This window comes from Poeciliopsis prolifica, unplaced genomic scaffold (assembly GCF_027474105.1).
Source record: "Poeciliopsis prolifica strain line A6 unplaced genomic scaffold, Auburn_PproV2 SCAFFOLD036, whole genome shotgun sequence".
In the NCBI taxonomy this organism is placed as follows: domain Eukaryota; kingdom Metazoa; phylum Chordata; class Actinopteri; order Cyprinodontiformes; family Poeciliidae; genus Poeciliopsis; species Poeciliopsis prolifica.
In genome coordinates, this window is record NW_026562411.1 from 4,946,917 (window position 1) to 4,974,438 (window position 27,522).

The 27,522-nt window shown below is 38.2% G+C and overlaps 1 protein-coding gene across 3 annotated transcripts in view; it reads left to right on the forward strand.

The window, feature by feature from the left end:
- hdac4 (histone deacetylase 4) overlaps positions 1–27,522 on the forward strand; it is a 116,833-nt gene that overhangs the window by 69,497 nt on the left and 19,814 nt on the right. For all 3 annotated transcript variants that reach the window (XM_055052949.1, XM_055052952.1, XM_055052950.1), the window contains 15 exons: positions 2,254–2,382; positions 4,610–4,716; positions 5,440–5,559; positions 5,842–6,055; positions 6,755–6,975; positions 11,363–11,644; positions 14,187–14,373; positions 14,988–15,121; positions 16,145–16,247; positions 18,179–18,225; positions 21,356–21,463; positions 22,636–22,691; positions 22,770–22,857; positions 25,605–25,724; positions 25,798–25,895. In XM_055052949.1, the coding sequence (XP_054908924.1) occupies positions 2,254–2,382; positions 4,610–4,716; positions 5,440–5,559; positions 5,842–6,055; positions 6,755–6,975; positions 11,363–11,644; positions 14,187–14,373; positions 14,988–15,121; positions 16,145–16,247; positions 18,179–18,225; positions 21,356–21,463; positions 22,636–22,691; positions 22,770–22,857; positions 25,605–25,724; positions 25,798–25,895 (2,014 nt within the window). The remainder of the gene's footprint in view (positions 1–2,253; positions 2,383–4,609; positions 4,717–5,439; positions 5,560–5,841; positions 6,056–6,754; positions 6,976–11,362; positions 11,645–14,186; positions 14,374–14,987; positions 15,122–16,144; positions 16,248–18,178; positions 18,226–21,355; positions 21,464–22,635; positions 22,692–22,769; positions 22,858–25,604; positions 25,725–25,797; positions 25,896–27,522) is intronic.

The window sequence follows — 27,522 nt, forward strand, 5'->3', positions numbered from 1 at the left end:
AAAAAAAAAAAAAAAATTTGAATTTATTTTTTTCTAATTAGTAATAATCTCCGTTGTCTGATTCCGTCAGCAATAAAATATCTGACGTGATCTTCAGTGTGGACCTGTAATTTTCTCATGGTCTCCCACAGTCAGACCCGATGTGACCTCATCCCGGTTCACAAAGACGGTAGAGGAGTGCACTCCACTTATCAGGGAGCCCTTTTAGTAAATAATAATTGAGTTTCAGCTGCATTGTTCCGCTAAAACTAAGTGTGTATTTGTAAAAGCACTTGGACAAGATAGGTTCACAATAGGTTTTCTCATCCCCTCTTATGTGAAGGTATAATGAGAGCTTTGCACTTCTTTGAAGTACATAAAAACTTTGATGCTTCTCTTCGATTTATTGACCCAGAATAAATCTCACAATGCTGAATAAATCACTACTGTACACAAAGAATCAATTGCTTCCACTTGGTTGTACCAAAATGCCCCACCTCCTGCTCTGAGGCTAATGAACGTAGCAGAGTCTGCTTCATACAGGGTCATGGGACGAGCATTGGGTCAGCCGTGGGTCAGCCCTCCAGCTTTAACTGAGTGAGGGAAACCCGTGGAGGAGGGGAGGGAGCTGCTAGTGTTTGCCATTGTCTGACAGACACCAAAGCAAAGTTTGTCCCAAAAAGGCCTTGCCCTGTCCATGACACGACTCCCAGAGTTTACCCTTTGCTTACCTCTTTTGCCCTCTGTGTGGATCTTGTGCCTGCCATGAGGAATCGTCAATGAGTTCGAGCATCTGCAGTTTTAAACCGAGAAATCTGGACCTGAGCTTCTCTATTTTGTATTTGTACAAACCTTTTTTTCAATGTAATTGGAAGTGTCTGGAAACTAGCAGTGTTCATTAGTAAAGCATGAAGGTGGCATCATTAAGCACCGGGTCAAGAAAGCTGCCAGTTGGCTGCTTCCTCTATTGTTGCAGAGCCTCCCACTGTCACATGAAGATGGTTAACCTCTGCTTCTGAACCTGTTGGCCGGCTCATACTCGACGGCCTATAAGGACAAGCTCATTAGCACCAATAGCTGCTAACAAACAAGATCCCATTTATGCAACCCTGCACTCTACAATACATCTGAGTAGCAGTTCAACAAGTTCAGAGAGGTTGTAGTTTTTTAACACTTTCGTGAGGCGTTCACAACACAGAATGAGAATCTGAATCCATCTCAGGCTCTCTTGTACTCCTTTTTGTTTTTTTAACATATTTGTATAGCTGTACATTTTCATGAGACACTTAATGATTTTGACTGTTTTGAGATGACTTAAAACTCAACATAAAAAATTTCACCCCTCAATATATGCATGGTTGTGGAACCACAACTGTAAATATCTAAAATCCACAAATACTTAAAACTCCTTCTAAGATGCATAAGCTGCTTCCTATAATAATAGAAACACCAAATATGTATTAATCGTTTTAGCATTAATGTAGAAGCTTTCCATTGTACACAGTCAGTCTTAAGAATATGGCAGCACGACTTTTGTTTGTCAAGTTCAAACTGAGTAAAGAATAATAATTTTGTAACAATGTCTTTTGGAGAGAGGATACCAAATTAGATAAGTTTGACCATGAAGCAGTCGGTATCAGTGCAGGTTTCTTTGTCGAGGTTTGAAACGCTGGTCTGTTAGCGTAGGCTTCTGTTGCCTTTGATTACTCATAAAAGACACTCAAAATTCCTTTTTGGATCTAAAACAGCCCATTGAAAAAAATATGGTACAACTGGACTGCAGATCATGCAGTCCAGACTTATAATTGGTCCCTGAGGACCAATTGTAAGTCAATTGGTGACAGTTAAAAAAAGCTTTGGTGAATTAAGTGCTGGCCAACCTCAGTGAATTGAAGCAACATTGTAAAGAATGTGGGGCAGTCTTCCCTTAAAATGTCAGACAGAATATAACTACTTCAAGTTATTGCTTAAAAATGTGATTTGCCAAGCTAGAGAATAATGGGAGATAGTTGATATTTACATTTTGTAGAATAAACACTGATGCTTTATTTGTTGTATAATTTGTACAATTGTGGTTGAACACAATTTTAAAGCCGACTACAGACTATATTTTTTGTATAATGTGCTGACCTTAATTTAAAAATGTATAAACTTTATTTTCACTACTGCTGTGCCACTTCTCCCAGTTACTGTAGGTTTGAACTACACTTTTGAGTTATTCTATGATGTTACTTCTCTGTTTTAAAATATTTTTCCTTATTTGTGTCCCATTAGCATCGGAGCCCAACTTGAAGCGGCGTTCATGGCTGAAGCAGAAAGTGACGGAGCGTCGAAGCAGCCCTCTGCTCCGCAGGAAAGATGGGCCAATCACTACTGCCAAGAAGAGATCACTCGACAGAGCTGGTGAGACGCAGTACAGTACAAGAAATAGGCTTAACGATCGCTCTAAAAACAACCAATGTGCTTCAAATTTCTGTGGATTTTTCACAAAAATTCTTTTCTTCTCAACACTAGAAATACATTTTTCTTTACAAAGCATTTTCTTTTCATGTTGACATGACTGAACATTATTTCAAACATGCACAGCCTTCAAATTATGATGTATTTGTAATATTTTGTAACCATTAACATTTATGAATCGGTTTCAGTGTAGAAACACGTATGAGCTTCTACAGCTGCTTTGAGAAAACCTTCAGCACTAATGCTCTAATTTGAAACATTTAGAGGAATCTCAAAGCTCACTTAAATTGCAGGTCTCATCTCCCGACTTTGCATCACTTTTCATTCCTTATAACCTTAGAAGAACATTTTGACACTGTTTGAATAGATCATGCTCTGGTTTTTATTCAAAATGAACTAAATTTCACACTAAAGAGAGCATACCATAGTGAAGAGAAAATAGGCCTGGTGATAAACGTGGCGACATAATTGCTTCCTGTGGTTAAGATAGAGAGGAAGAGAATTACAGACACAGTAATTCACTATACCATGAGGATTTATGGGGAGAGAGGCAAGAGCAATTGAGAGAACAGTAATACTGCTGTCAGGACACATGACAGGGTTCAGTTGTCTCAACAAAAACACGCTTCTTGAATGAACTTCATGTAACGGGGTTGGTATGATTTCTATCCTTTGAGGGTCTTAAGAGTATGTGAGATGGGATGGGCAGAGAAAACTGCAATAATTTCAGTGGTTTTTGTTGTTGCTTTGGTTTCAGGAGTTGACATGACAAATACTGTTGGGTTGTATGTATTCTCACACATTCTCGTGTTTCCACCAAAACAACACAAAGTTTTGGCTCATTTCCAATAAACAAGCAAGTGAACAAAATGAAAAGAATGTGGTTTTAATGCAAGTTGAGGAAACAAAATCACAACCCACACATCACCATGCTGTAGCAAAGTAGGTTTTTCTAAACTTTCCAACATAATTTTTAATGTTATACATATAGTTGAATATTTACATCTAGCAAAAGAATGCATAATTGTGCTTCTGACTTCTATTCATTTATTTATGTGATTTGGTAAAAGAAAATGACTTGGTACGTAAAGCTAAAAATGCCTTTAAATTCAACTTTATTGTTCATTTTTTGCCATTGCAGTTTATAAAAAAAAAAAGAAAGAAGTCAATTTTTCACAACTGTGATTAATGTTGGATCCATTTTTTATGCAAGTCTTGCGTGCAAGTTTGCAAACTGGCTTTAATAATAATAAAAAAAAAACATGTTTGTACATGAACAAACATGTTGAATCTCTACAAGACAACAACTAACTAAAATTCCCATTCAGTCTTCAATGAACTCAACTCATGATTATTATAATCTGTCTTAAATGCCAGCATTTATGAGAGATAATTGATAATTAAGTTCATATTTCACTGCTGTTTCCACTGAAATCTTTGCAGAAGAAATTTGGAGAAAAAAAGATTTCTCATGCATGATGATAAAAGATTCACTTTGTTTCGGAAGTCATAAAAGAGCTGGTGTTTCAGCTGCTTCCTGCGTGGGATCACTGCTGCAATGCACATGAGCGAGAGCTGCAACTACCAGTACTGTCTCACTTTCTCTTTGAATATCTCTATAGAGAGTGCTTGTTGAATAAATTGCAATTCTGCAAAATAATTTTTTAAATGTTGGCTGAAACATTGCTTGTTAAAAAGTCTTAAAAAGTCTGAATCCTAGCCGTAGATGCCATCATGAATGCCAGTTTTTCCTCATGGTTATCAACTGCTAAACATACCTGCATGTGTTAAGATACAAAAATAAGTTGGTGATGTCATTGTTGTCTTTATAAAGTATGTTATCTTTATTTATTTCTTTAAGAGGATGACGTGATGAGGAAAATCACTAAACAGTGATAACATTATTAAAGCTGAATAATCTCTGCAGATAGTCCACAGAGAAACGCTGTAATTAGATTCGCACTATCAGCATGATATCCAGTGACATATTGTATTAAATTGAATCCTCTTGTAAAAAGAAAAGAAAAAAAATCATGCAATGAATTATTTTATTTGGCTTTAGCTTCTAAAAGTCATACAATTTCCTGGTAGACTCATTAGTTAACAGTTAGCTGCTTGTCAGCATATTAAACCATTTCTGTTATCTGTTTCTGTGCTGTGTGTATTACAGACTCTGCATGCAACAGTGCGCCAGGCTCTGGCCCCAGTTCCCCCAACAACAGCTCCAGTAACATCCCCAGTGAAAACGGCATCCCAATCTCTACCAGCCCAGGAGAGGTAAACAGCATGGCTGCACACATGTGCATCCCTCTGACTGCAGATACACATTCGTCTTCCCGGTTTATGCAATGCACAGACTATCATCATAGTGACCACCGAGTCATTATAACCCAGGGTTATGATAAGATTAGACTTTTTTTTACCAAGCCATTCATTTGTTCATCAAGTTTTATAATCTTTTAAATCCTTTTTTGTTTGCCTCAGTAAATATCTTTTTGAACATTTTCCCTTTTAAAGACAGTTTTTGAATGAACTTTCTAGTCTCTTGCTAGGTTTTTTTCACATTTTCTTTTCAGCATAGCCATTGATACTGGTATCAGTTTTAAATGAAAAAATATAAAGAACTGATTCAGTTTGCACATTCACACACCAAAACACTAGGTCTGTGACCTTTATTTGATTTTTACAGAAACAAGTAGCTTCACAGAAATGGCTGTTTATTGACAAGCAGGAAGAGCAAGTTTTCGCTTTCACTGCAATTAGTGATATTTTACTGGCAAATAACCAGTGACCTCTAAGGGATGTAATTGAAGCATCATTCCTGAAGTGTTTTTCTTCATGTCTCTGGAAAAAAAAAAAACATTTGTCTGTTAGAGGAAAGAAAAATAAACCAACCTTTGGTTTTAGGTTCATGTTTCAGAACTCCAGAAAACAAAAGTCAGTGTAAATATCTGTGAAAAGGTTTCTGTTAACAGATTGTTTTGGTGTATGTGTGCTCAGGCCTCTCTGATTCAGAGGCTGACTACCAGGGATGGTTCACTCAGCCAGTTGTCCCTCTACACCTCACCTTCACTGCCCAACATCACTTTAGGACTGCCTGCCTCTGGCCCTGCAAATTCTGTGAGTAAACAAACTAACCAGCATCCTGATTGTTACGTTAAGGAATAAATTTAAAAACACAGGAAACTGATTTAGTTTGTTAGAGAATTAACGGTTGATGAAACAGTCGCTGAGTTGTATTTTTGGCAAGTGGGTGTACAGTATATCAGATTTTTGGCATTGCCATCTCTCTCCATCTCTCTGCCCACATGTCACTTTTTGACCGTTCTCCCACTCCGACTGTCTGCCTCCCTCTTTTCTTCTCTGTCTCCTCGTGTCTTTCCGTCTCCGACTCTTTTGTAGGTGGTATCGGGACACCAAGATGGCGAGACTCATCTGGCGCTGTCAGCGTTGCAGCCAGGCATTCCACTGGCCCCGGCTTTTCTGCCCACCTCCCACCTGCCGTCCTACTTGGCCTCGTCGGCGTTGGACAGGGACGGGCCTGGAGGAGGCGCATCTGGTCACAACCCCCTCCTTCAACACATGGTGCTAATGGAGCAGAGCCACAGCTCAATGGGTCAGCAGCCACCACAACATTTATATAAACCTTCTTATTTTCATCTTAAAATCTTAGCTTGTTCTTCATTAGTATGTTTCTGTTTGTTTTCTCCCTATAAATAGGATTTCAAAGAATTGGAACAATCATTGAAAAGTCACATATTTTGGATGTTTATTGTTGTAAAAATTAAAAATGTAGGTTCTCAAAGAGTTTTTGAAACAGATTTGCTTCAAATTTCTCTCGAGGCAGTGGATTATACAGTATACCTTTTTGTCCATCCACTTAACTTTCCATTTGTATTTCTGGGTACAGTGTTCTGGAAACCACCAGCTTCTTTACTAATGAACTTTTGTGACTTATCCTTCTTCAATGGTTTATTGATCTTTTGTTCTGTTCTTAATTTGTGTGAAACTAATTTTTAGGTTTTAAGCCATAAGCATCAAAACTGTTATAAATAAACACTTAAAACTTATAAATTTGGTTAGAAGTTAACTTCCTTATAAAATGTTAAGTTTTTTATTTTATTTACAAAGCTTTGATGATGACATTTTAAAATATTAACAACCACTTTTACAGTTTAAATTCCACTATGTTTGGTTGTTGCCGCAGAGGAAAGTGAATAGGTTGCCTGTTTTACAAGCCTTCATCCATCTGTAAGCTTGCAAAATGAAATTCAACGCAGCTCAGCAATAAGATCATTTCTTTGTTTTTCCACAGTCGGTCTGGGTGGCCTGCCTCTCCCGTCTCCCACCGTCTCCAAACTGGTACGGGGCCACCGTCCCCTGGGAAGGACCCAGTCGGCCCCTCTGCCTCAGCAGCCGTGCGGACAGGCGCAGGCCCTGCAGCAGCTGGTGGTCCAGCAGCAGCATCAGCAGTTCCTGGAAAAGCACAAGCAACTGTTCCAACAGCAGCAGCAACAGCAGCACATCATCAATAAGGTATCTCACCATGTCCAATGCGCACTTCATCAAAAAAGCATTCACACAACTGTCTCAGACCGAAACGGCAGCAAGTTATAGTGGTGCAAATAGGAAAAATCTCAAACCACGGATAATAACTAATATTTGTGTTTTCAGACTAGTTTTTCAGTCTGTAAGAGGAAAAAGAAACCTGAATGAAATGAAAAAACTCTATCTCCTCTGAAGCAGTATTTGAATAGAATCGACTGGAGACTTTTGCTCAGTACTTCATGTACAAGTGCATTTGAATCACCTGCAAATGATTCAGTTAATGTGCTTGAATCTGATTCGTCCGCAAGCCGGATGAATCAGCCATCAATCAACAAGTCTTTAGTCTTGTTTTTTATTATCTGTGTGCCCGTGTCCCTGCTTTCTGCCATCGCCGTGGCAACCCGCGTGAAGGCCAGAGGGAAGCCGCTACCATTTAAGGTCAAACAGGAAGTATGACTCACCGCATCGCTGTGGAAGTCTGTGTTTGTGCGATCTGAGAGAGATGCGGCGTGACGGGAGAAGATGCTTGTTTGTGTGTGTGTGCGTGTGTGTGTGTGGGTGTGTGTGTGTGTGTGTGTGTGTGTGTGGGGGTGTGTGTGTGTGTGTGTGTGTGTGTGTGTGTGTGTGTGTGTGTGTGTGTGTGTGTGTCTGAAGTTCCTCAAGGAATATGGTCCATCGCTTTGTGTTCTCTGGTTGCACGTTGCTCCCTGCGCTTCCACTCTCAAGGTTAATTAAGTGAACCTCAAGTGCAATTTAAGGTTGTTTTTGATGCTGGATTAAAAGTTGCTCATGTTGTTTCCAAGGCAGTTTATTTTCTTACTTGCAGAAATCTAAATTTAGTGTCTGATTTAATTCTTGTTTAAACTTCTCCAAAACTTACTTCCTCTGTTCCTTGGTCTTCGTGATGCTCATGTTGTTAATTTTGTCCTCTGGAGACTTCTGTTTACTAATTAGGCCTCTTCTGGTTTTATTTAAGGGCACCAGAGTAAGCAAGAGTGAATTTCAGATTGTTTAATAATTGGAATTACTGTAGAGTATGTGAATATTCTCTCTTCACATTTGTGAACAGATTTTTGTGTGTCTATCTTATAAAATCCCTATAAAATACAAATTGTAAAAGACAAAATGCAGAAAAGTTCAGAGTGTGAATACTTTTGCTAGGCGCTGCATTCAGGCTAAGTCTTGCGTGTCGTCATAATGTAGTGCCATTTGGAGTTATTCTAAAACAATAATATAACTTTTGCCTTACTGAAAGTCATCTGCATGGCAGCTTTTTTCATTGATTACTTTGAAACTGTTGAAAATGTCTTCATGGAGGGAAGTTTGCAAAATCCATAAACCGCGACCTCTAACTATAACTTTTTTTTGAGTGCATGCTTAAATTTTACCATGTGTGAAGTGGAATCCCTTCCTTTATTCTGTGTGACGTTTGACGCAGATGAGCGTTAATTAAATTTTTACGACACGCTTTCATTTGGGTACCAACCTCAAATATCTGCACATAATGCTGTCCAGAGTAGATCATGTTTGCTTTCCATCTGTTTGGAGTGAACGCATATGTCTTTGTTCCGGATGCAACAAGGGTTTATGTTTTGGTTCTTGCGTAGATAATTACTATTGTGATATAATTCACACACATCAAAAGTTCATGTTATGCATAAAAGGAAGCTGTTTGTCTGTGAACAAAAAAAACAAACACTCTTGCTCAACAGACTGGGCAAAATACAAATGAGTAAAAAAAAATATATATATATAACTCAAAAGTTATTTTCTGTTAATATTTCAGATCATGGTATAACTGCACAGTTTAAAGCTGCTTCTTTTTTGCTCACTATTCTCCCATTCATGTAACATGTTTACACGTGATCTGTATTTTTATGTGGATTTTGTAGTTTTTCCTCCCATTAAACATGACAGTAGAATGTAATGTTATAACTCTGTAAAAATTTTGTAATAGAAGTTTTTAAAAATCATATATTGTCTAATATCACATTAAAACCAAATGTTTCATTGCATAATTTAGTACATGAGTAAGATAATAATAATAATAATAATAATAATAATAATAATAATAATAATAATAGAATATTTGTTATAAGAATTGGAATTATCAGAGTTGTAAAAATTGCATTATTTTGATAATTTACTTTAACCTTGGATTTTCAAATATTGTGTGTTACTTTCAGCCAATACAGAAGTCAAACATGTTACTTTTTAATCATATTTTTGGAATTTATCCCTTATTCTCAAAAGCTATTTTGGAGTTAATTATAAAATTTCTAATTGAGAACACATTACTTCTGGGGATAAATTGTATCTATACACAGTGTCACTTACTTTAAGTCTTGTCAGTGTAATGACATGAGATTATAAATAAGACACTTTAGATCAGATGCAAACAGAGTCCTTCTCTTGATTGACACTTTTTCTGTATTTTTTACTTTTGCAAAAAAAAATAAAAAATTCTACCACACAGATGACGCAAATGATGTTCTTGGAGAACTTTTATTACCAACTTAATTATTTAAGCAAACTATGGATGAAAACTTTCTTGCCAGTAAAATTTTGTTTGTTCATTTAGAACTTGAGTACTAAGAATGTGAATTCAATCTGTTTTTCAAACTGGTTGAATTCTTATGCAGCTTATCCATCTTAAATTTTTATTATTCAAATCAATTTCAATCGTGTAGTTGCTTTGCACTGGCTTTACAAACTGTTACTCCTACTTTCGTTGTATTTCCAGAACTTAAAGCAAACCTTATGTGCAACCTCTTTGCTGGCTGGGCCACATTTTAGTCAAGCCAGCAATAAAAAAGGGTGTAGGGGTTAGAGGGAGTGAGTTGGGGGACTGAAGCAATCAATCCTGGAAAAACTCCAACACAAACTTGCTTTCCACTCTTAATTACATGAAAGGGCTAAGGCAATACCGTGATATATTCAAGTGATATTGATGTGCAAGTTCAGGCCTGTTAGGGAGATGGATACATTGAGTCAACAAGTGTCAAGTGTTTGTGTATAAAATCACCTCCTCTTTTCTCTTTCTGCTGCATGCTGTCCTCATCTTCCAGCTTATTTAACAGGCTTATTTAATGCCTGCCCCCTTTATGCTTCATACCCCAGAAATTATTTTTTTGTCCAATAGAAGAAAAAAAAAACTGGAGTAGAAAAGAGAGCAGAACATGAAAGAAAAGAAGACTGAGAATCAGTGCAGCAGGACTGGTTGAGTGTTTTGAGTTTGTTTGGAGAAAAGGGACTGGGATGAGGCAAGAGTCTGTTCTCTGACGTCAATAGACTGTTCCCTGGGCAGCATGCCAGCCAAAGTGTGTGTGTGCGTGTTTGCGTGGATGTGTGTGTGATCCCTGCATACAAACTGGTCCAGACCCAATCATGACCTGCACATCAAGGTTGAGTTCTCTGACGACAGCGACGGGGACAGCTGCCACAACAAGATTACGAGAGTCACCCCTCTGCAGTTCCTGTGGTCTCCCTGCATCTCTCCCTTGTGCCCCTTAGCTCAGTTTTTCTGGGTTCAAACAAGGTGACCTTAAAATGAAATTACGAGCAGGCAGAAGGATTCTGTCACAGGGTTCAGAATAAACAATTGACATGGACCAAAAAAGCATTTGCCTTTAATTACTTCTTAGGAGTCTTTCCTCACATATTATGTCTTTTTGGAGGACGTGTTGAGCACGTCCTCCAGTGTTTCATATAAAAAGAGTGAAGTATGTAACTGCTAAGATTCTTGAATCTGCTGCATAAGCTACACCCTGTTCTAGTTTTCCCAACTTTACCTTCTGGGTGTTCTCCATGTTCTGACTCTAGTATGCCCTCTAGTGGACTCTTGTAGTAAAAGGGTGAAGCACACAAAGAGAGGTCCACAAGCAGGCTGTCGATCGAACCCGTGCCCATGAATCTGGGGGTATAACGGAGGTATATTTCTGGGTCTGGGGTTCAGAGTACAGATCAGGTTTATCTCTGTCTGGTTAATGTTAGTTTTATGTTTATTTAAACTCAAGGTCTTTTGCGTTGTTTTTGAGCTCAGCCTCATCGATCAGTTATTTTTGGAATGAAAGATTACCTTTGGACACAAAGTTGTTTAATATATTTTCTTCATGCAGTTTTATTTCAGAAATCCACTTTTTAAAGGTTTTTATAACAACATTTTCTAATGTAGCTCATCAAATTTTGGTGGGATTTTTTTCTGTCCTGGTGTACGTTTAGTTCAGATGGCCTTAGAAGGGCAATTTTATGTCAGAGACTTTTTTGAGATTTTTATCATGTTATAATATATAAGGCACAATGTGGTTGGAAAACGCTGTTTGAACTGCCTCTTTTAAGATCCAAACTTCATCGCTCTTGTCTCCTCTTTCTCCAGATCATGTCCAAACCTGGCGATCAGGTGTCAGCTGTCAGCTCTGGAGTCTCTGTGCCAGGTAGGCAGCATCAGAGTCACCCAGAGGAGACAGAAGAGGAACTCAGGGAGCACCAGGGACTCACCTCATCCTCGTCGTCATCATCCACTTCGTCTGGGCCTGAATCTGGGCTGATACGGGGTCTGGTCATCAAGCAGGAACCACCAGACCTCCAAGAGCAAGAAGAGAGGGACCAACGGGACCAGAGAGAGAGACAGGCTGAGCAGGACTTCATGTTCAAACAAGTAAGATGGAAAACTAAGAAGACAGAGCATCAAAAATAATTTAAAATGTTTCTGTCTGAATTTATTTGAAAGCAATCATAGTTTAAAGTAGTCAATGTCTCATCATATGAAGCATATGGTTGATTTTAGAGACGGCTTAGATATGATTATGAATAGTTGGTTTTGCTTTTCAATTCAGTTTGATTCATTAGTTGATTGATTTGGCAGGATCCTTCAGGGCCACATGAAGTGACAAACAGTTCTAAAGAAGATCTACGGTGTTTAAAAAGAGCCAGACGTTCTATGACTAATAGTTCAGTTAAGTTCAGTGAGCCCCTGCTTCACAGTGGTTACCTCCAAATATCTAAAATATCTACTTAAGACCTCCTCTAAAAGCTTGTAACCTATAACTGCCTACTAAATTGCATTATTGCATACAGTGGAGACCATCTTAACTCTGCCGCAGAAGCTAATATCTCCATTCTTCCATATGTCTGCTTTTGGGGTTTCAGCCAATCAGCACCAAGGAAAATCAATAAAGTTTGTTCATTGGCTGCTTTGCAAACTCCATCCAATTGCGCATCAAGTAGCATTGCTCTGATGTATTTCAGCTTCCGAAGCACATTTTCTTTCTTTATGGTGGGAAAAAAAGTGAATAGATAAACTTTTTTAAAATAATTGAGTTAGTTAACAAACAGGTGGTTGACAACAGTTTCCACACATATTTCAAAGCTATCATATGTTGCACCACCTTATCGAAGAGTGGAGTACATGACTAATTGTAGGATGATTCGTTTCAGAAGAGTTTCATAACTTCAAATCTCTTTCAAAACACTAAAAATAGCACCCTGGGAAAATAAACCAATCTTTATTTCGAAAGCACTTCTTGAACAAATAAATAAAACCCGAGGTGCATTACATTAAGCCGGGAAAATACAAGAATAAAAACATACCATTCCCACCGTCACTACAACTGATCGCTCACAAAAACACACCCACACAGATCTCAGATGAACACACTGTGTGATCTCAAACTACACCTGAAGACATTATGTTAAAATGACCTTAATCCCAAATATTTCTACAAACAAAACATTACAGGTATGAGACATTTCACAGAATTAGTCAAATGCATGAAACATGACTTGGTTTTAAATAACGGCCACATAGTAATAAATAAGAATATAGAAATAAAAGCATTAGCTAACATTTGAGATTAATAACTAAATAGCCAAATGTCAGTACAAACATAAAAGTAAATATAGTGATTACATGAAAACTACTAACTAAAAAAAATGTGGTGTTAAATAAGTTAAGTCCAAAGATGTTTTAAACTAAATCCTTAACAAATAATATTTATATTTTTATGGAGTTTTTACTGAAATCAAAACCTGTTTTCAATATTTATACTTTTTAAATAGTTTTATTTATTTATTTGACAAACTTCTTGGTTAAAAAAAAGAAATCAACTCTAGATCTGCCAGACTTGTGAAAAATTAATAAAACTGCCTCCACCTTGTCCTCAGCCACGGAGGAGCTATTGCAGCTATAAGACGCATTTTTTTTAGGTTTTTCTCCTATATTTCAAGATTCAATAAAAAGAAAAAATCTGCATTTGTTGAGCTCCAGAGTTCCTCTTAAATTCTTCCACCAGCTTAATTGTAGCATTCTTCTCACCCAAATAAGCGATGGTGTGAACATTCTTTAGAGCTCGTGAACATGGTGGCTTATTTTATTATGGAAAATCTCACCGATATTAACAAGGCACATTCCATCTGCTGAGATTTTTTATTGCTTTTTACCATACTTTTAGCAACATTAATTCTGCTTAAGTGCACAGAAACAACTAATTATGCATGCCGGGAAACTAAAATGGTAAAATTACCACACACTCCTCTTAGGCTGGTCTCAAACTTAAGCAAGTTTGGAGTATAAATGCTCGCCACCCACACCGAATACCTTTTTACCCAACCATTAAGGTTTCCCGCTCAGCATTATTTGTTCTCGGATCTCTCCAACGTACGCTGCTAATCTCCGTATTACTCTGTCTATTTGTGACCACGTTCCCAGGCAATCGGGACTGGGCGTCCTCATCGGTCCAGCCCATCCCTGTTTCTGCTCAGCCAAATTCAATCAAGCACTTCTCTCACTGTCACCATGGCGCCCGTAGAGTAGCGCAGGCAGACACACCCATCAGTGCGATGCAGCACTTAGGCTCAGGAAGAGCGAAAAATGGGAACTAAAATGTTTACATGCGGTGAATCTCTGCACTTTTTAAACACTTTGATCCAAAGCTGTCAAATAATGTCAGACGAAATGTTGAATGTTTGATCGATGGTAACTTAATGCAATTTCTTTGGTATGCATTCACACTCTCAGTGAAAATGGGCATAGATTTTGCTTGTATGTGAAGCCAAAAACTTATTTTGTGAAATCCACATTTTCTGTGCAATATTACATTTAGGAAGTGGAAGTATTTGGTGCCATCTTCTGGTATCAGAAAAGTATTGCAGTCCAGCTGTTGTTCAGAGGCTTATCAGAGTGTGTTTGTGTGTGAGAACAGCAGGCGATACTGTTGGAGCAGCAGCGGATTCACCAGCTGCGGAGCTACAGAGCCTCCATGGAAGCGGCCGGGTTACCGGTCAGCATCACTGCTCACCGCCCTCTGTCCCGGACGCAGTCATCCCCAGCCTCCGCTTCCTTCCCCATTGTCGTCTCGGAGCCACCAGTGAAGCACCGATTCACCACAGGTCCGTAGGAACACACAGTTACACCCAGAGGTAGTGCCGTTGCAGCAACACAAATTAAAAACAATGTGTTTACTTTCAAGTGTACAAAAACACAAAAGATTTCAAAGTAATTAGTGCATATTTTCTGCTTCCACGAAATATGACTGTGATAGTTCTTATCAACAACCACCTCTGTGGAAAAAAAAAAAAAAAATTCATACTGACAAATTTATGTGGTTGTCAGCCATGCAATCCTCAGAAAAATTACAAAACCCCAAAAGCCGCGTTTGTAAGCCCCAGTTAAATATTACATTTTGTTTAAAAAAACAAACTGAACTCTGGCTGCATCAAAAACAGCACCGTATTCATGCTTAAACAGATTTTATTGTTGTGTTTTAATCCCTTTGCTTCATGATTGACCCTCCGATTGAGGGACTGAAAAAGTGTAGTAGAAGATATTGCTTCACATATTGAATCCGTTTTGTGTTTTTGTAAACTTAAGGCTCAGATTAGATTTTCTCAGATCCTCTTAAATCCAGAAGATATTTTATTTTGTATTTTTTTATCTTCTGATAAGCATTACTTCATTGATATCATTAATGGAGAGTATTTTTTGGTTTTGATCCGTCTTCCAGGTCTGGTGTATGACTCCTTGATGCAGAAACATCAGTGTATCTGCGGCAACGCCACTATTCATCCCGAGCATGCTGGCCGTATTCAGAGTATCTGGTCCCGGCTGCAGGAAACAGGCCTGAGGGCTCAGTGTGAGGTGAGACCACATTTAATCTCAGCAAAATGTTATTACATAAGCAAAGAAATGTTCAAATATCCTACCAAAGCTAGATGCTTTGATGCTTTCTAATTTGGTTTCTATCTGAATTGATATCAAAATTGATGTTTATGTTTAAATTGGTGGTTCAAGTCCAGAATGGTCAAAGTGATCAAAACAGGATGAAAAAAAACTGAATGAATCAATTAAATCTTAAAAATTGCTATTAATTTATTTATTTAAAAAATTTAATCTTATTTTAATCTGTAAAAAAATAATGAAAATATGTTTCAGTTTGATCAATTTAGTCATTTCTGTGTTCAAATCTGGATTAAAATCAGTTTTCAGAATGATTAAAAACTGATTCAGTCAGAAGAAGTGGGTCCAATTTTGTCCTGAAAAACTAAAAAACCGTCTTTAAATATTCCAAATATGAACTTCAAAATATTGAGTTTGATTACTTGAAATGTATGTTCTTAATTAGCCTATTTGTTTTATCTTTTATTTTACAACTTAACATATGTATTTTACTGCAGAAATATTATTACATTTTTAGGTTATTTGTTTTAACATAAGAGGATAATGATGCTTTTTGTTTTGCATAATTTCTGAATGGAACTGTGTAAAAATTTATTTGGAACCCTGAAATAAATTAATCAAAATCATAATGCTTTTTCTTGTTGTTTTTAAAAGTCATGTTGATGATCAAACAGACAAAGAAAAAAATAAAACTAAAGACCAAAATTATTTATTGTGCCTCTGATTTTTTTCTTTGCTGTTGTGGCTTTTTGCCAGTAGAGGGCAGTGCTAATCTGGTTATCAGAATTTGTCTTTAATCAGACTACCTCAACTTAAACACTTTGAAGTTAAGGTTGTAATCATATCACTCTGAGTGCCTCATCCAGTTTAGTCTTCATATATCTATACATATTTGATTAATTGAAGAAATTGAAGCTGCAGTGACTGCTTCCTGTCAAAAATCAGATGCTCTGTGTTCAAACTCGATTCCTCCTCTGGCTTCAGTGTATCCGTGGAAGGAAGGCGTCACAGGAGGAGCTGCAGACGGTCCACTCTGAGGCCCACGTCCAGCTGTATGGAACCAACCCGCTGAGACAGAAACTAGACTGTAAGACATGCATCCTCACCAGTGCATCCAAACTGACCCACCTGCAGATTTAACCTTTGATTAGTCGTCTTACTGGTTGTCTCTAAAACAAAATGATTTCTTGTCATTGTATTTAAGTGCAACATTTATTTAATAAACAGTCAACCATCATGTCCTGTAACTTTGTCACACAGATGATTTTATACCTCTACTTGTGGTAAATGTTATTAATCTGTGACATCTGCTAAAGGAATCTATTTTAATGCTTAAACTGTTCTGAGGCAAAAGGCCCAATCTAATAAAGTGGTGGAGGTGTGACGATAAAGTCAGGACCCTTAAAGGCTGTTAAATGGAAAGTCACACAAGCTGCTTTGGTACTTAGATCTGGACTCAACGTGCAGATGGAGCCAAGGAAGTCGGTGTGTGTGTTAGTGTATACATTTATAATCCACAAATCCCATTGGTGATCTTAGCGTCCATACCAAAAGAGAGTAAAGATCTGGGTTTAATAGAAAATACAAGCAAATGCTATGATTAAAGTCTGCTTCAAAATATAGGAAACATGCTAATTTCTGGGCTACAACATGTAAAAGTACCTTCAAATTATGACATTAAATACATAATGGTAAGAGAGATGTGCAAACAAACCTAAAATAAATGTATATTTTTTTACAATGGTATAATCTCACTATTAAAAATGTTAAAAAAAAAAACTTTAAATGAGTACATTTATTCAGTGGGGATAAATCCCACTTTAATTAATGTATATGTTTTCTTCTAATTAACTGGCAGCACACTCACTGGACTCTTAAAGATTGATGTAAAATATTAGTCAATGTTTTCGTTTCTTGGTTATATGTTACTTTTTTAAGTTGATTAGAGCATCAAGAAAGTTCAAAGTCATACATATTTTTTTTTTTTTTTTGCTTTTAGTATAAATGTGATGTAAACAAAAGGGGAAATACAAAAAAACTCAACATTTCAGTCTATTTGCTACAAGTGGCTACAAGAAACTTCCGGGGCTCTTTCGTTTGTCTTTATCAACAAAAACAGCAACTCTGTAAAGTTTCAAAGCCAACACTAAAAGTGGGTCTGATATATAGAAAAGAATCATTCTTAAGCATGGTGAAAGATCTGTGATGCTGTGGGCCTGTTTCTCTTCCAAATGTCTTCAGGAATCCTGATCTCGAAAATATCAGGTCACTTTAAGTTGTTGTCTTTCTGATTCTATGAAAAGACTGATTATTGTCCATCCCTGGGTCTTTTACTGGGCTTTTCAGAAGAATAATAATTATAAATATCTTTATAAATCACTTCAGAAATGCTGCAATGACACAAAATCCCTCGTTTTCTTTTGTCATCTCAGCCTGCAAACTTAAATCATGTAGAAAACCTGCAAAGTGAAATGCATAGGGGAGAAGACCAAGGCTCTGGATGATCTAGAGATATTAGATATATTCGCACACTGGCTTTAAATTAGATGTCAGCTTCTTAAGTGTAAGTTAATGGGTTCTTCATTAAAGATGAATTTAATCTTATACACCATTGTTATGAGTGCCAGTAAGTGCGAAACGGATGTTTTCTAGAAATACTGACATACAAAATCAGGGTTGTTGAAAGAAACTGTCGTCATCTCAAATGTTTCTTTGGAGTACAAGTAAATTAGCCAGCTAATCTTTGTTTATTGACCTTCAGTGGCAGAACAGAACCTTTTCTGGCCTTCTCCCAGAGACCGTTGATTGTGAGGTCAATGAGATCTTTTTTTCTTGTCATGTTCAAATTAAACCATCCCCCCTTGTGTACTCTTGCTGTTAGATAAGGTCAGAAAGTCAAATGTGAAGTTTTAGCGGGTCATGTGCTCATTTGGGCGTTCGTGGTTCCAAAGTTTTTCCTTTCACCTGCTAACCTTTTACCCCATGTCTCACTTCTTAAATCTATTTCTTCTCCTTCAGGTTCCGTGAATCCCATGTTTGTGAGATTACCATGTGGAGGCATTGGGGTAGGTGACTCATTTTTGCTTGTAAAAATAGATTTTACAAACATTCGCTGTCTAGTTAAAGCATTTTTAACTTATGTGGTTGATCTTTCTTGAGAGCCTGGGTTTTTATAAGCTATGCTGCTTGACTTACAGGAAAAGCTGTCATGTTTGTAGACGTGCAATCATCTAATCGGCAATCATTGAGCGCTTGTTTGACTTAGATGGAAGTAGTTCCAGCATCGTGGCGATATTAGTGAAACAGCAGAGCGGCGTTCGCCCACGCTCTCCATGTCGGCCCACGGATTCAGAAACGCTCCCATTTCTCTCATACACACAAACACACATAAAACCACCGCCCCTCAAGGAGTAGAGGCAAACAAAAGCTGTTGCTTGCCTTTCCGCTGCGCTTAAAATTATAACCAGATGTTCGTGGGTCTTTGTGTGTGTGTGCTGGTGGAGGCGGTGATTGTGTTTTTCTGGATGTTTGTGTGCTCTCCTGGTGATCTTGGTGCCCATTTACATCTCTGAGTGCTCTCTTCCAAACTCTTCCAAACATAATCACAGCTGGGTATTAGCTGGTATTTTTCACACGGTTAATAATTTTAAGGCCAATCAAGCCTGAACGTATCTCCAGGTTATCTCTTCCTAAATTTCACTTCCTCTCTACTTTGGGAGGATAAAGGGAGCTGGAGTGCTGCGCAGACCTGCTCTTTGTAATGGCAAATGGGACCAAATTGTTGTCTTCCTGTTACACAACTTATACACACAGATACACACATGCTATACAGAGGAAGGAGGGGGTGTCTGAAATTAGACTGTCAGCTTGTGGAGATTCGTCGTTTCATTATTCCAGCACATTCCCTTTCCTTCATGGCTCTGACAAATCTTCCCATTTCAGGTTTTTTTTTTTCTGCAGTTATTCTCTTAATTTCCTGCTGAAGGCAACATCAACACTGGAAACAATAAATTGTCTGCATCATTCAGCTTCAGTACAGTATCATTACACTGATTTGTGTTTTAAATTCACTTCCCTTTTTACTCACTTTGTTTTTCACTCTGTCATTGTCTGGACTAATAACACACACAGTCATCCATAGGCTTGAAGAGGGAAACTAAGAGTCAGATGCTGCTGTTCGAATGCATGTGAATAATTGGTCGTCGTCAGTTCAGAGCAACTCCATAAAAGCAGGAGTTTTTGGTATTTTTCTGCTCTGAAGCACAGCTGAGGGTGGACACAATGCCAAGCGGGAAAGATATCAGTCTGGAAAATCTTAGGAGGTTATCCCTAAATACAGTTACCAGGAAGAGCATAACAACACATCCAAATCATGACAAGAGATCGATATGGAGTTTGTGTGAATTAGACAAAATAGAAAACCAGTAAACCAAATATTTTCCTCAACATAAAAGTTTCACATCACCAATAATTTTCAGAGCGAAATTACATTCTACTAACAAATGAAAAGAATCACCAGGCTCCCATCTTCCTCTCATAAATGAATCAACAAAGTTTTTATATCTTAATTATACAAAACATGGCATATCAGCGCAAGCGGGCTATATAAAGTGTTAAAGTGTGAATGCTGTGGATTTATATTGCAACCAAAAGATCTCAACTCCTTGCATTTATTGACTGACCAAAGATTCTAGACTCAGATGAGATTTTACCTTTCAAATAGTTAAAGCTTTGCTGGTTTGGAGTCATGCAGACAATGCCACAATGATGTATGAACAACAATTGATCAAAATTAATCTGCAACAATTTCAGAGCTGACATTGCAATTGAAGGGCTTTAAACTTACCTAATTTTTCTCAAGGGCATAATGATTCATTCACTTTTGCATCCATTTTGCAGCTCCAACCTCTCACTTCTTTCTCTTTTTGTGTCTTTAGACTTCAGTAAAGGCTTTGCAGTTTTATTTTATGATGGAGTCTTTCTTGGCTCTCGCTGTGGATGTTATTATGAAGCAATCATCCACACCTGATGAGTCCCATAGCTGAAGAAAGGAGGAAAGATGAACCAGTTGTTTTAAATGTTGTACGCTCATTGGCTGTTGGACTAAGTAGTTGAATAAACGGCAAAAATTCATGTTCAGCTACATTTATTAGCTGACAGGTTTAAACTAACACAGTGAGTTTAGAAGAGCTTACATTGGTTGGTCTTCCCAGATCTCCTCCTTCAGCCACTCTGCACATGTGTGACACAAAGACCTTCTGGTTCCTTCTTTTCCTCTGCCAGCGTCTTCACTCTGTGTTTATCACTTGCTCCATCTGCCCGCAGTATCTGCCATGACTGATGGAGGGAGTATATATTATCCTCTGTGCAGCCCTGTGTACAATCAATCACCGAACGCATTGTGCTCCACTTGGCTTGAAAAGCGAGCGTGTGTACATGCCTGCGTATGGGGGCTGAGGGCCAGACGTGCCTCAGCATTAATCAGCCCTGACCTCTGCATCGTGAACCTGAGGCTTAGCATCCTCCAACACAAACACGCAAACCTGCTGCACGAACAATCAAGCTGGAGGACTTTTTTTTTCTTTCTGCACATAAAAAAAACTAAGACAAATAAATGCATCATTTTACAGCAGCTCTTATAATTGCGCTTTCTATACAGTTGTAGTAAATGACGATGCCAGGCACACTGTAAATTAAGGACAATGTCTCTTAAAGCAGTAACAGACAGACTTATTTTGTTATGTGCAATATGCTCACTGTGCAATGTTGCATTATGACTACGAGTTATTGCCTTCAATTAAAACACTACAAGTGCCTGAATAAGCTTCTAAATATATGTTTATGAGCATATTGTTCATTGTATTCTCCCAATTAATGCATGTTCCAGTTTCCAGAGGAGACACGCTGCACGACTAAGTCTGAGCTTTAAAAATGACGTATAATAAGTGATTCTAAATGTGTTTTCACTTGTTATGAGTTTGCGTCCTGAAGAGTTTGGCAATTTGTGTAAAATATCCTTATTATATATTTATGTGTTTCTTCACGTATTGGATGTACAAGTTGGACCCCCAGTATTCACAGGACCATAATCTCCTATGAAACACTCCAGACCTCCTCTAAAAATGCCCAGTATTCTTTTTCTCCTGTTAAAACATTTAAACAGCAAATGTTTTTTTGGTATTTGTGTGTTTCCAGGTGGACAGTGACACAATCTGGAATGAGATCCATTCATCCACGGCTGCTCGACTGGCCGTTGGCTCAGTGGTGGAGCTGGTTTTCAAAGTAGCAACAGGAGAGCTGAAGGTGTGTTTAGTCAACTTCAGCCTGACTGCTTGCTGACGCTGGGCGTCACGACGATTGGTTTTCAGAGCGAGGTTTAGCAGTTTTTGAGATTTCTTAAAAATGACAAACCAGATTAAATGTTATAAATTTGCATCATTTATATGATAACCTGGTTCCAGAATCTTTTCAGAAACAATGCTGCCCTCTAACACACCTTTGCGTTATCATTAGCACCTTCCAGACTGACATCCCCACCCTGCGATGCTGCACCCCCTCCCACCCAACCTCCATGGGTCTTCGGGAGGGGTTGCTCACTGTTTGAACGCAGCAGGGAGACCAGTGCTCAGGCTCTGCAAACGCCAGCAGGCCCCACTAACAGGCCTCCTTTATTAGTCTTACACCAAGGCCACCTGCGGAGCAGCCAACGCACAGGGTGTTAACGTAGCACCAACATACCGCAGACTAATGACATTCCTGAGAGTGAGACAGTAGCACACCATGCGGATACCCACACAGTTCTTTCCCTGGGACTGAGATCAGTCAGACATCGCCTTGATCCATCCTTCTCCTAGATACTTGATGATATCTGACTGAAATGAAAGGAAGTTGTGTTTTGCTTGAAAGGGAAACGGCTACATTTTTAAGTTTCCGGGTATGGACTTGGCAAACTGTCAAACTTGTGCACACACTTTCCCAGTTAAGTTTCCCTCAGAGGATCCTCCACTACCAAATTAACGACCAAGTCCCACCTGCACCAACAGCTTCTCAAAGAGCACACACACTCTCCGGCCTTCACACACATCTATTTCTGTCAATAGTCATTCTCCTGTCTTGATTTGGCAGTGGGAAGGAACCCCCTTCCGTTTCATCATTGCGCTTACTCTCACTTTCATGCAAATGGTAAAATGTCCTGAAACCAGCTGAAGCTCTTGTCACCTCAGTAATCATCTGGCTGGTTGCTAATGCGCAGCAGCTGACTCAACATCATTAGTCCAGCTTGCATCGCTCTGCATCAGCCCAAACTTCTGTCTACGGTCCCCCGTAAGCAATACGAAACTCCTGGAACAGTTGATGTGAGCGCCGCATCCAAAATCTGACCCAAGTCAGCCTGTGTTGCATCATATGTGTATGCACACACATTCCAGGTCAGGATCAAACTTGTCATTTCCTGACCACCTTGCTTTTGCTTACAGAACGGTTTTGCTGTCGTTCGGCCACCCGGACACCATGCTGAGGAGAGCACACCTATGTGAGTGGTTTTCAGAATATATAAGAGTTTGATTTCAGATTTTTAATATGATAACACCGTTTTGTTTTTATCTTGTAGGGGCTTCTGTTATTTCAACTCTGTCGCCATTGCAGCCAAGCTCCTGCAGCAGAGGCTTAATGTCAGCAAAATCCTCATAGTTGACTGGGTGAGTAACCTTTGCAAAAATTAAACTGGTCTCATTTTTGCTTCCTGTTTGAGTTACAAAATCACACATGTTTAAAAATACTGGGCAGCTCCCTACCTCCTTTTAGACATGCATTTTGCAAAAAACATTTCTGCCAAAAGTTGCTGAATTGGTGACGCTCCATGTGAAACGGAGGCATCCTTTTGCTACATATTGGCCAATAAGAATTAAAGTAGTGGAAGGAAACTCTCCAGGTTGTGTGTGTGTTCATAAGTGAAAGATTTATGTGGGGAGGACCAGGAAGGCACAGATCAGCACCCCACCAAGGGATTTAAGATATCTGTGGTGAGCATAATTTACTTGTACTTTCCATTGTGGTAAATCATGACTTGTGATGAATATCCAGCAACATTAAAATCAAATTTGTTGTCCTGTTCGCACTTGCAACAACTTTCAACAGAATAATTGCACATAAAATCCATCAGCAATGAAGAAAAATAGCTAAGGATTCTACTTTTGCAATAACTTCTCTGTGTTTTACTTGTCACAGTTGTGAATGAGGGTTAAATGCAACACACCTGCTTACCTGATAAGCTTCCGACATTATTACAATTGCTGCTTATTACTTATTTAATTATCTGTCATGAGCCTCCCTCATTCTTGGGTTGTAAATTTGTGAGAAGCTGGCTCTTTAGGGAAAGTGGGAGTACTAACCCATTTTATATGTTGCAGTTAAATAATTGTGGAATCTTCTAATTAAAATACAATGTATCAGCAAATGGTCCGATTTTTTTTTTTTACGTGCCATTGCTCCCTCTCAAAAATGTCTCATTCTTGCAAGAAACCAGAGAAAAGCACATTGTGAGTTACTGGTAGTACTGTTGAAATATGTACTGTGGCTTTTTAAGCACTTAGATAACAAAAAATATCCACTTGGTGAATGCCAGTGGTTTTTAGTTCCAACGGGACAGTTTTAGTTACTCTTTCATTTTACGTCTCATGATTTGTCGGTACATTTCCACCACCTTTTGCAAATTTATCTCGACACTACAGAAAAATAAATTGAACCTTCACTTCCTTTACTTTCTTCAGGCCAGATCCTCTCCTTTCATTGATCTATATGGAAAAAGGCCACCTCATGTCCAGGAGTCTTACTCCCCGGCTGGTTATGGTTATTTCCTAAAGCCCGTTGACGGTCCCTTTCATTTCCTCCTTGTCCGTCACAGACGGAGCAGAGCATCGTCGTCAAGCCACTCTCCTCCAGCTGAAACAACATTTTTTAGACTCTTGTGTTTCAAATCATTCTTAGATTCAACAGATGAGATCATTTAATTGATGCCATGTTGTTGGTGAGAGTAAGCAGCTATTAACGATGAGTGTTTTATTGAGTCTTTAAAGACCGTTTCGAAGCCACAGCTTAGTGGCAGTGTGACATTTACTCTCTCTGTATTCAGTTAGTTCAATGTGATTGTCATGGGGAAAGTTTGTGAAAACTTTATTTATTCGTTGAAGATGCCAACACACCTACATCAGGAGTCTGTCAATGCTGGAAGACATTTCTCTGAAATCACCACAAACCATCCAGTACGCACAAAAACCTCTAATTTACTCCCATTACATTTAAACTCTAAATTTTTCCTTCAAAACTGTCAGTAAAAGATTTATTCAAGCTGTCTGATCTCCAACATAATAAACTATAGACAAAAACAAAACAATTCAACCTCTTATAATTTAAGAATGGTTTCTGCATGATATGGTTTGTGTCAGAGGAGCTAGTCATTTTGTTTTTGTTTTGTTCCTGTCTGACTAATAGAGTGTATTGTGCAATGTTGTCCTGTAATAACTAAAACCGGAAAAGGGAGGGAACTACCATGGAAACAAATATGTGTAGTTTGTCTTATTTTTATATAACAAAGTTAATTCACTATTCATGGTTTTATGTAAACAAACGTTCTGGAGTTCATACAGTCTCACAACTTTCCCAGGGTCTTTTGAATATAAATAACATTATTTTATATTGTCATCTTGAGTCGACTGTTATTAATCATTTAATGGTGATTTATTACATAATTCACTCCAATTTTGTCACTTTTAATGTTCATTATGTTGCTTGATCCCACTTAAAGAAACGAATCAAAGCATTAAAGGTTGGTTAGTGATCCATCGATCCACTCTTTTCACTTCTGATGCCGATACAGATTTTTGAGGTTCCAATACAGGAAAACAGTGCTGAACGTTTCTTTTTTGTTTTGAACACAGATATAATCGTACTAAATTACAAATTTACTGAACAACACTTTACCAGTATAGCTCACATAAATAATCGAGTAGTTTCATAATCTTTGTCAAACATACAAAAATGGGACAACTTTAATTTGTTCAGGCGGTGCTTTTATGAGTGTAGCAGCCAATGTAAAATAATTAATAGAGAAATTGAAACTGGTGAAAAGGAATGGTTGACTACCTTGTTCAAACATGTTCAAATAAACTGCAGGAAATCTTTCAAATAGTCTGGAAAATACAAATACAAATTCTAAATATAGTATAAAATAAAAGATAAAACGTGATGTTGCTCAAATCAATCGATTTTCATTTATGTATTTTGAGTTCTTCTTCCCAGCTTAAATAAAGGTGTCAATCACTATGCAGAATGCAGTATCACGATGTACTGCACAATTTTTACAGTTATGTCATCTCATAATAACAATTTTATTATAAAAAATGTGTTTGCGATTGCTTTAGCCTGCATTCTTTTCTAATTATTTTAGGATGTTCACCATGGCAATGGGACCCAGCAGGCCTTCTACACAGACCCCAGTGTTTTGTACCTGTCTCTTCATCGCTATGATGACGGGAACTTCTTCCCCGGCAGCGGAGCTCCAGATGAGGTCCGTCATAATCTTTCACCATCCAATGTTTCATTTACATTTCTGCACATTAAAACATGTTTATGCCCCACAGGTGGGCAGCGGTGCAGGAGTGGGCTTCAACGTGAACATGGCATTTACTGGGGGCCTCGAACCTCCCATGGGGGACGCAGAGTATTTGGCTGCCTTCAGGTAAATCAACATTACCTTCAACTGTAACTGACAGTCGCTTTGATCTTTTCTTTTTCTTTTTTTTTTCTTCCTGAATTTATTTCTGAGAGAAACAAAAAAAAAAATGCCAGCTGTTGTGTTTTGTAGTTTTGGCTCTGGCTTGAAAAAAAAATGCCACAAGTTATAAATTTATTATCTGCTGGGAGCCGTTGTGTAGGCAGGGGGCTTGTCGTCAAGCCAAACCTCATGGCTTCTATTTGGACTATATATAAAACTTCTCCCACTCACCGTCAACACTTCCACACATGCCAACACACACCCACTCACGCATTCACTCTACATGTCGCCTACCCGTTTTTGATTCATGCATCTTGAGCGCGGCGGGACTGGATCCCTTCCAGGGCTCTTTGAAGATGAGTCCATGTTTTCAGCTGTGCGTCCATCTGGTCTGAAGCCGGAGCATCAAACTGACCGGCATGACCGTCTTATCACAGCCGTCGGCACGCAACCTCCGGGAAGCACACCTCAGCCTCTTAATGCACATCAGAGCTCTGCTTGCTCTCAGTCACCGCTCGTCTCTTTACTCTTCCCTTTCAACCCTTCTGTCTGCATGTCAACAGCTGACAAGCAATTTATTTGATCATTTATGCCGCTAACTTGGAACACAAAAGCAAAAAAGCTACTTCAGGTTATCATTCTGCAAAAATACAAAATCGTATTCTTGGTTCAGCTTCTGGTACAAACATCTCAGTGCACTTGAAATAAGACAAAACTAATTTACAAGTAAGTTTTCAGCAAGATATGTCAACTTGTTTGAAGTCAATAATTTCCTTTTATTGATTTTTAGAAACATACTAGTTTCATTGGCAGATTTTTTTTTAATTCTTAAGACATTTTTCCTATAAAATAAGTGACAAAATCTGCCAGTGGAACCTGGTCAAAAAATATACATCTATTAATTGGTATTAAGGAATTATAGTCTTAAAACTTGTAAGTTAGTTTTGTCTTATTCTAAATGGACTGAGATATTTGCTCTAGGCACTAGACAGAATATTTTTGGTAATATTTTGTAATTTTGCAGTGCATACATAAGCTCAAACAAAATCAGTAACATTTAATCAAATTAGATATACATTTCTACTAAAGGTTTGGGTATAAAGTTTGTGCTTCAGATGTGTGTTTGCATTATTGTTCATAGTGACTTCAAAAAGTATTCATATTCTTGGAACATTTTTGCATTTTGTCATTTTGCAGCTACAAGCTTACAGTTTGTTGTGAAATAGCTCAAAACTGGAAATTGTTTTAAAAAAAATCAGAAAAAAGTCTTTCCATTTTACTTTGAGGGAGACTGAAGCTACAGAGATGCTGTTCTTCAGCAGGAAAAAGCTGTAAGGGAAGATGGATGGAGTTAAATACAGGAGAATACTGGAAGAAACCCTGCAAAAAACTTCACCTTGCAGCAGGAGATTGACTAAATATACATCCACAGCTGCAGTGAAATGATTCAATTGAGATGATAGTTTCATGTTTGAATGGCTCCATCAAAGTACAGACCTATATCGAATTGAGAATCTTTGGCAAAACTTAAATAGTGACGCTCCTCATCTAGTCCAACTGAGCTTGAAAGAGAAGCTGTAGTGAACAATGG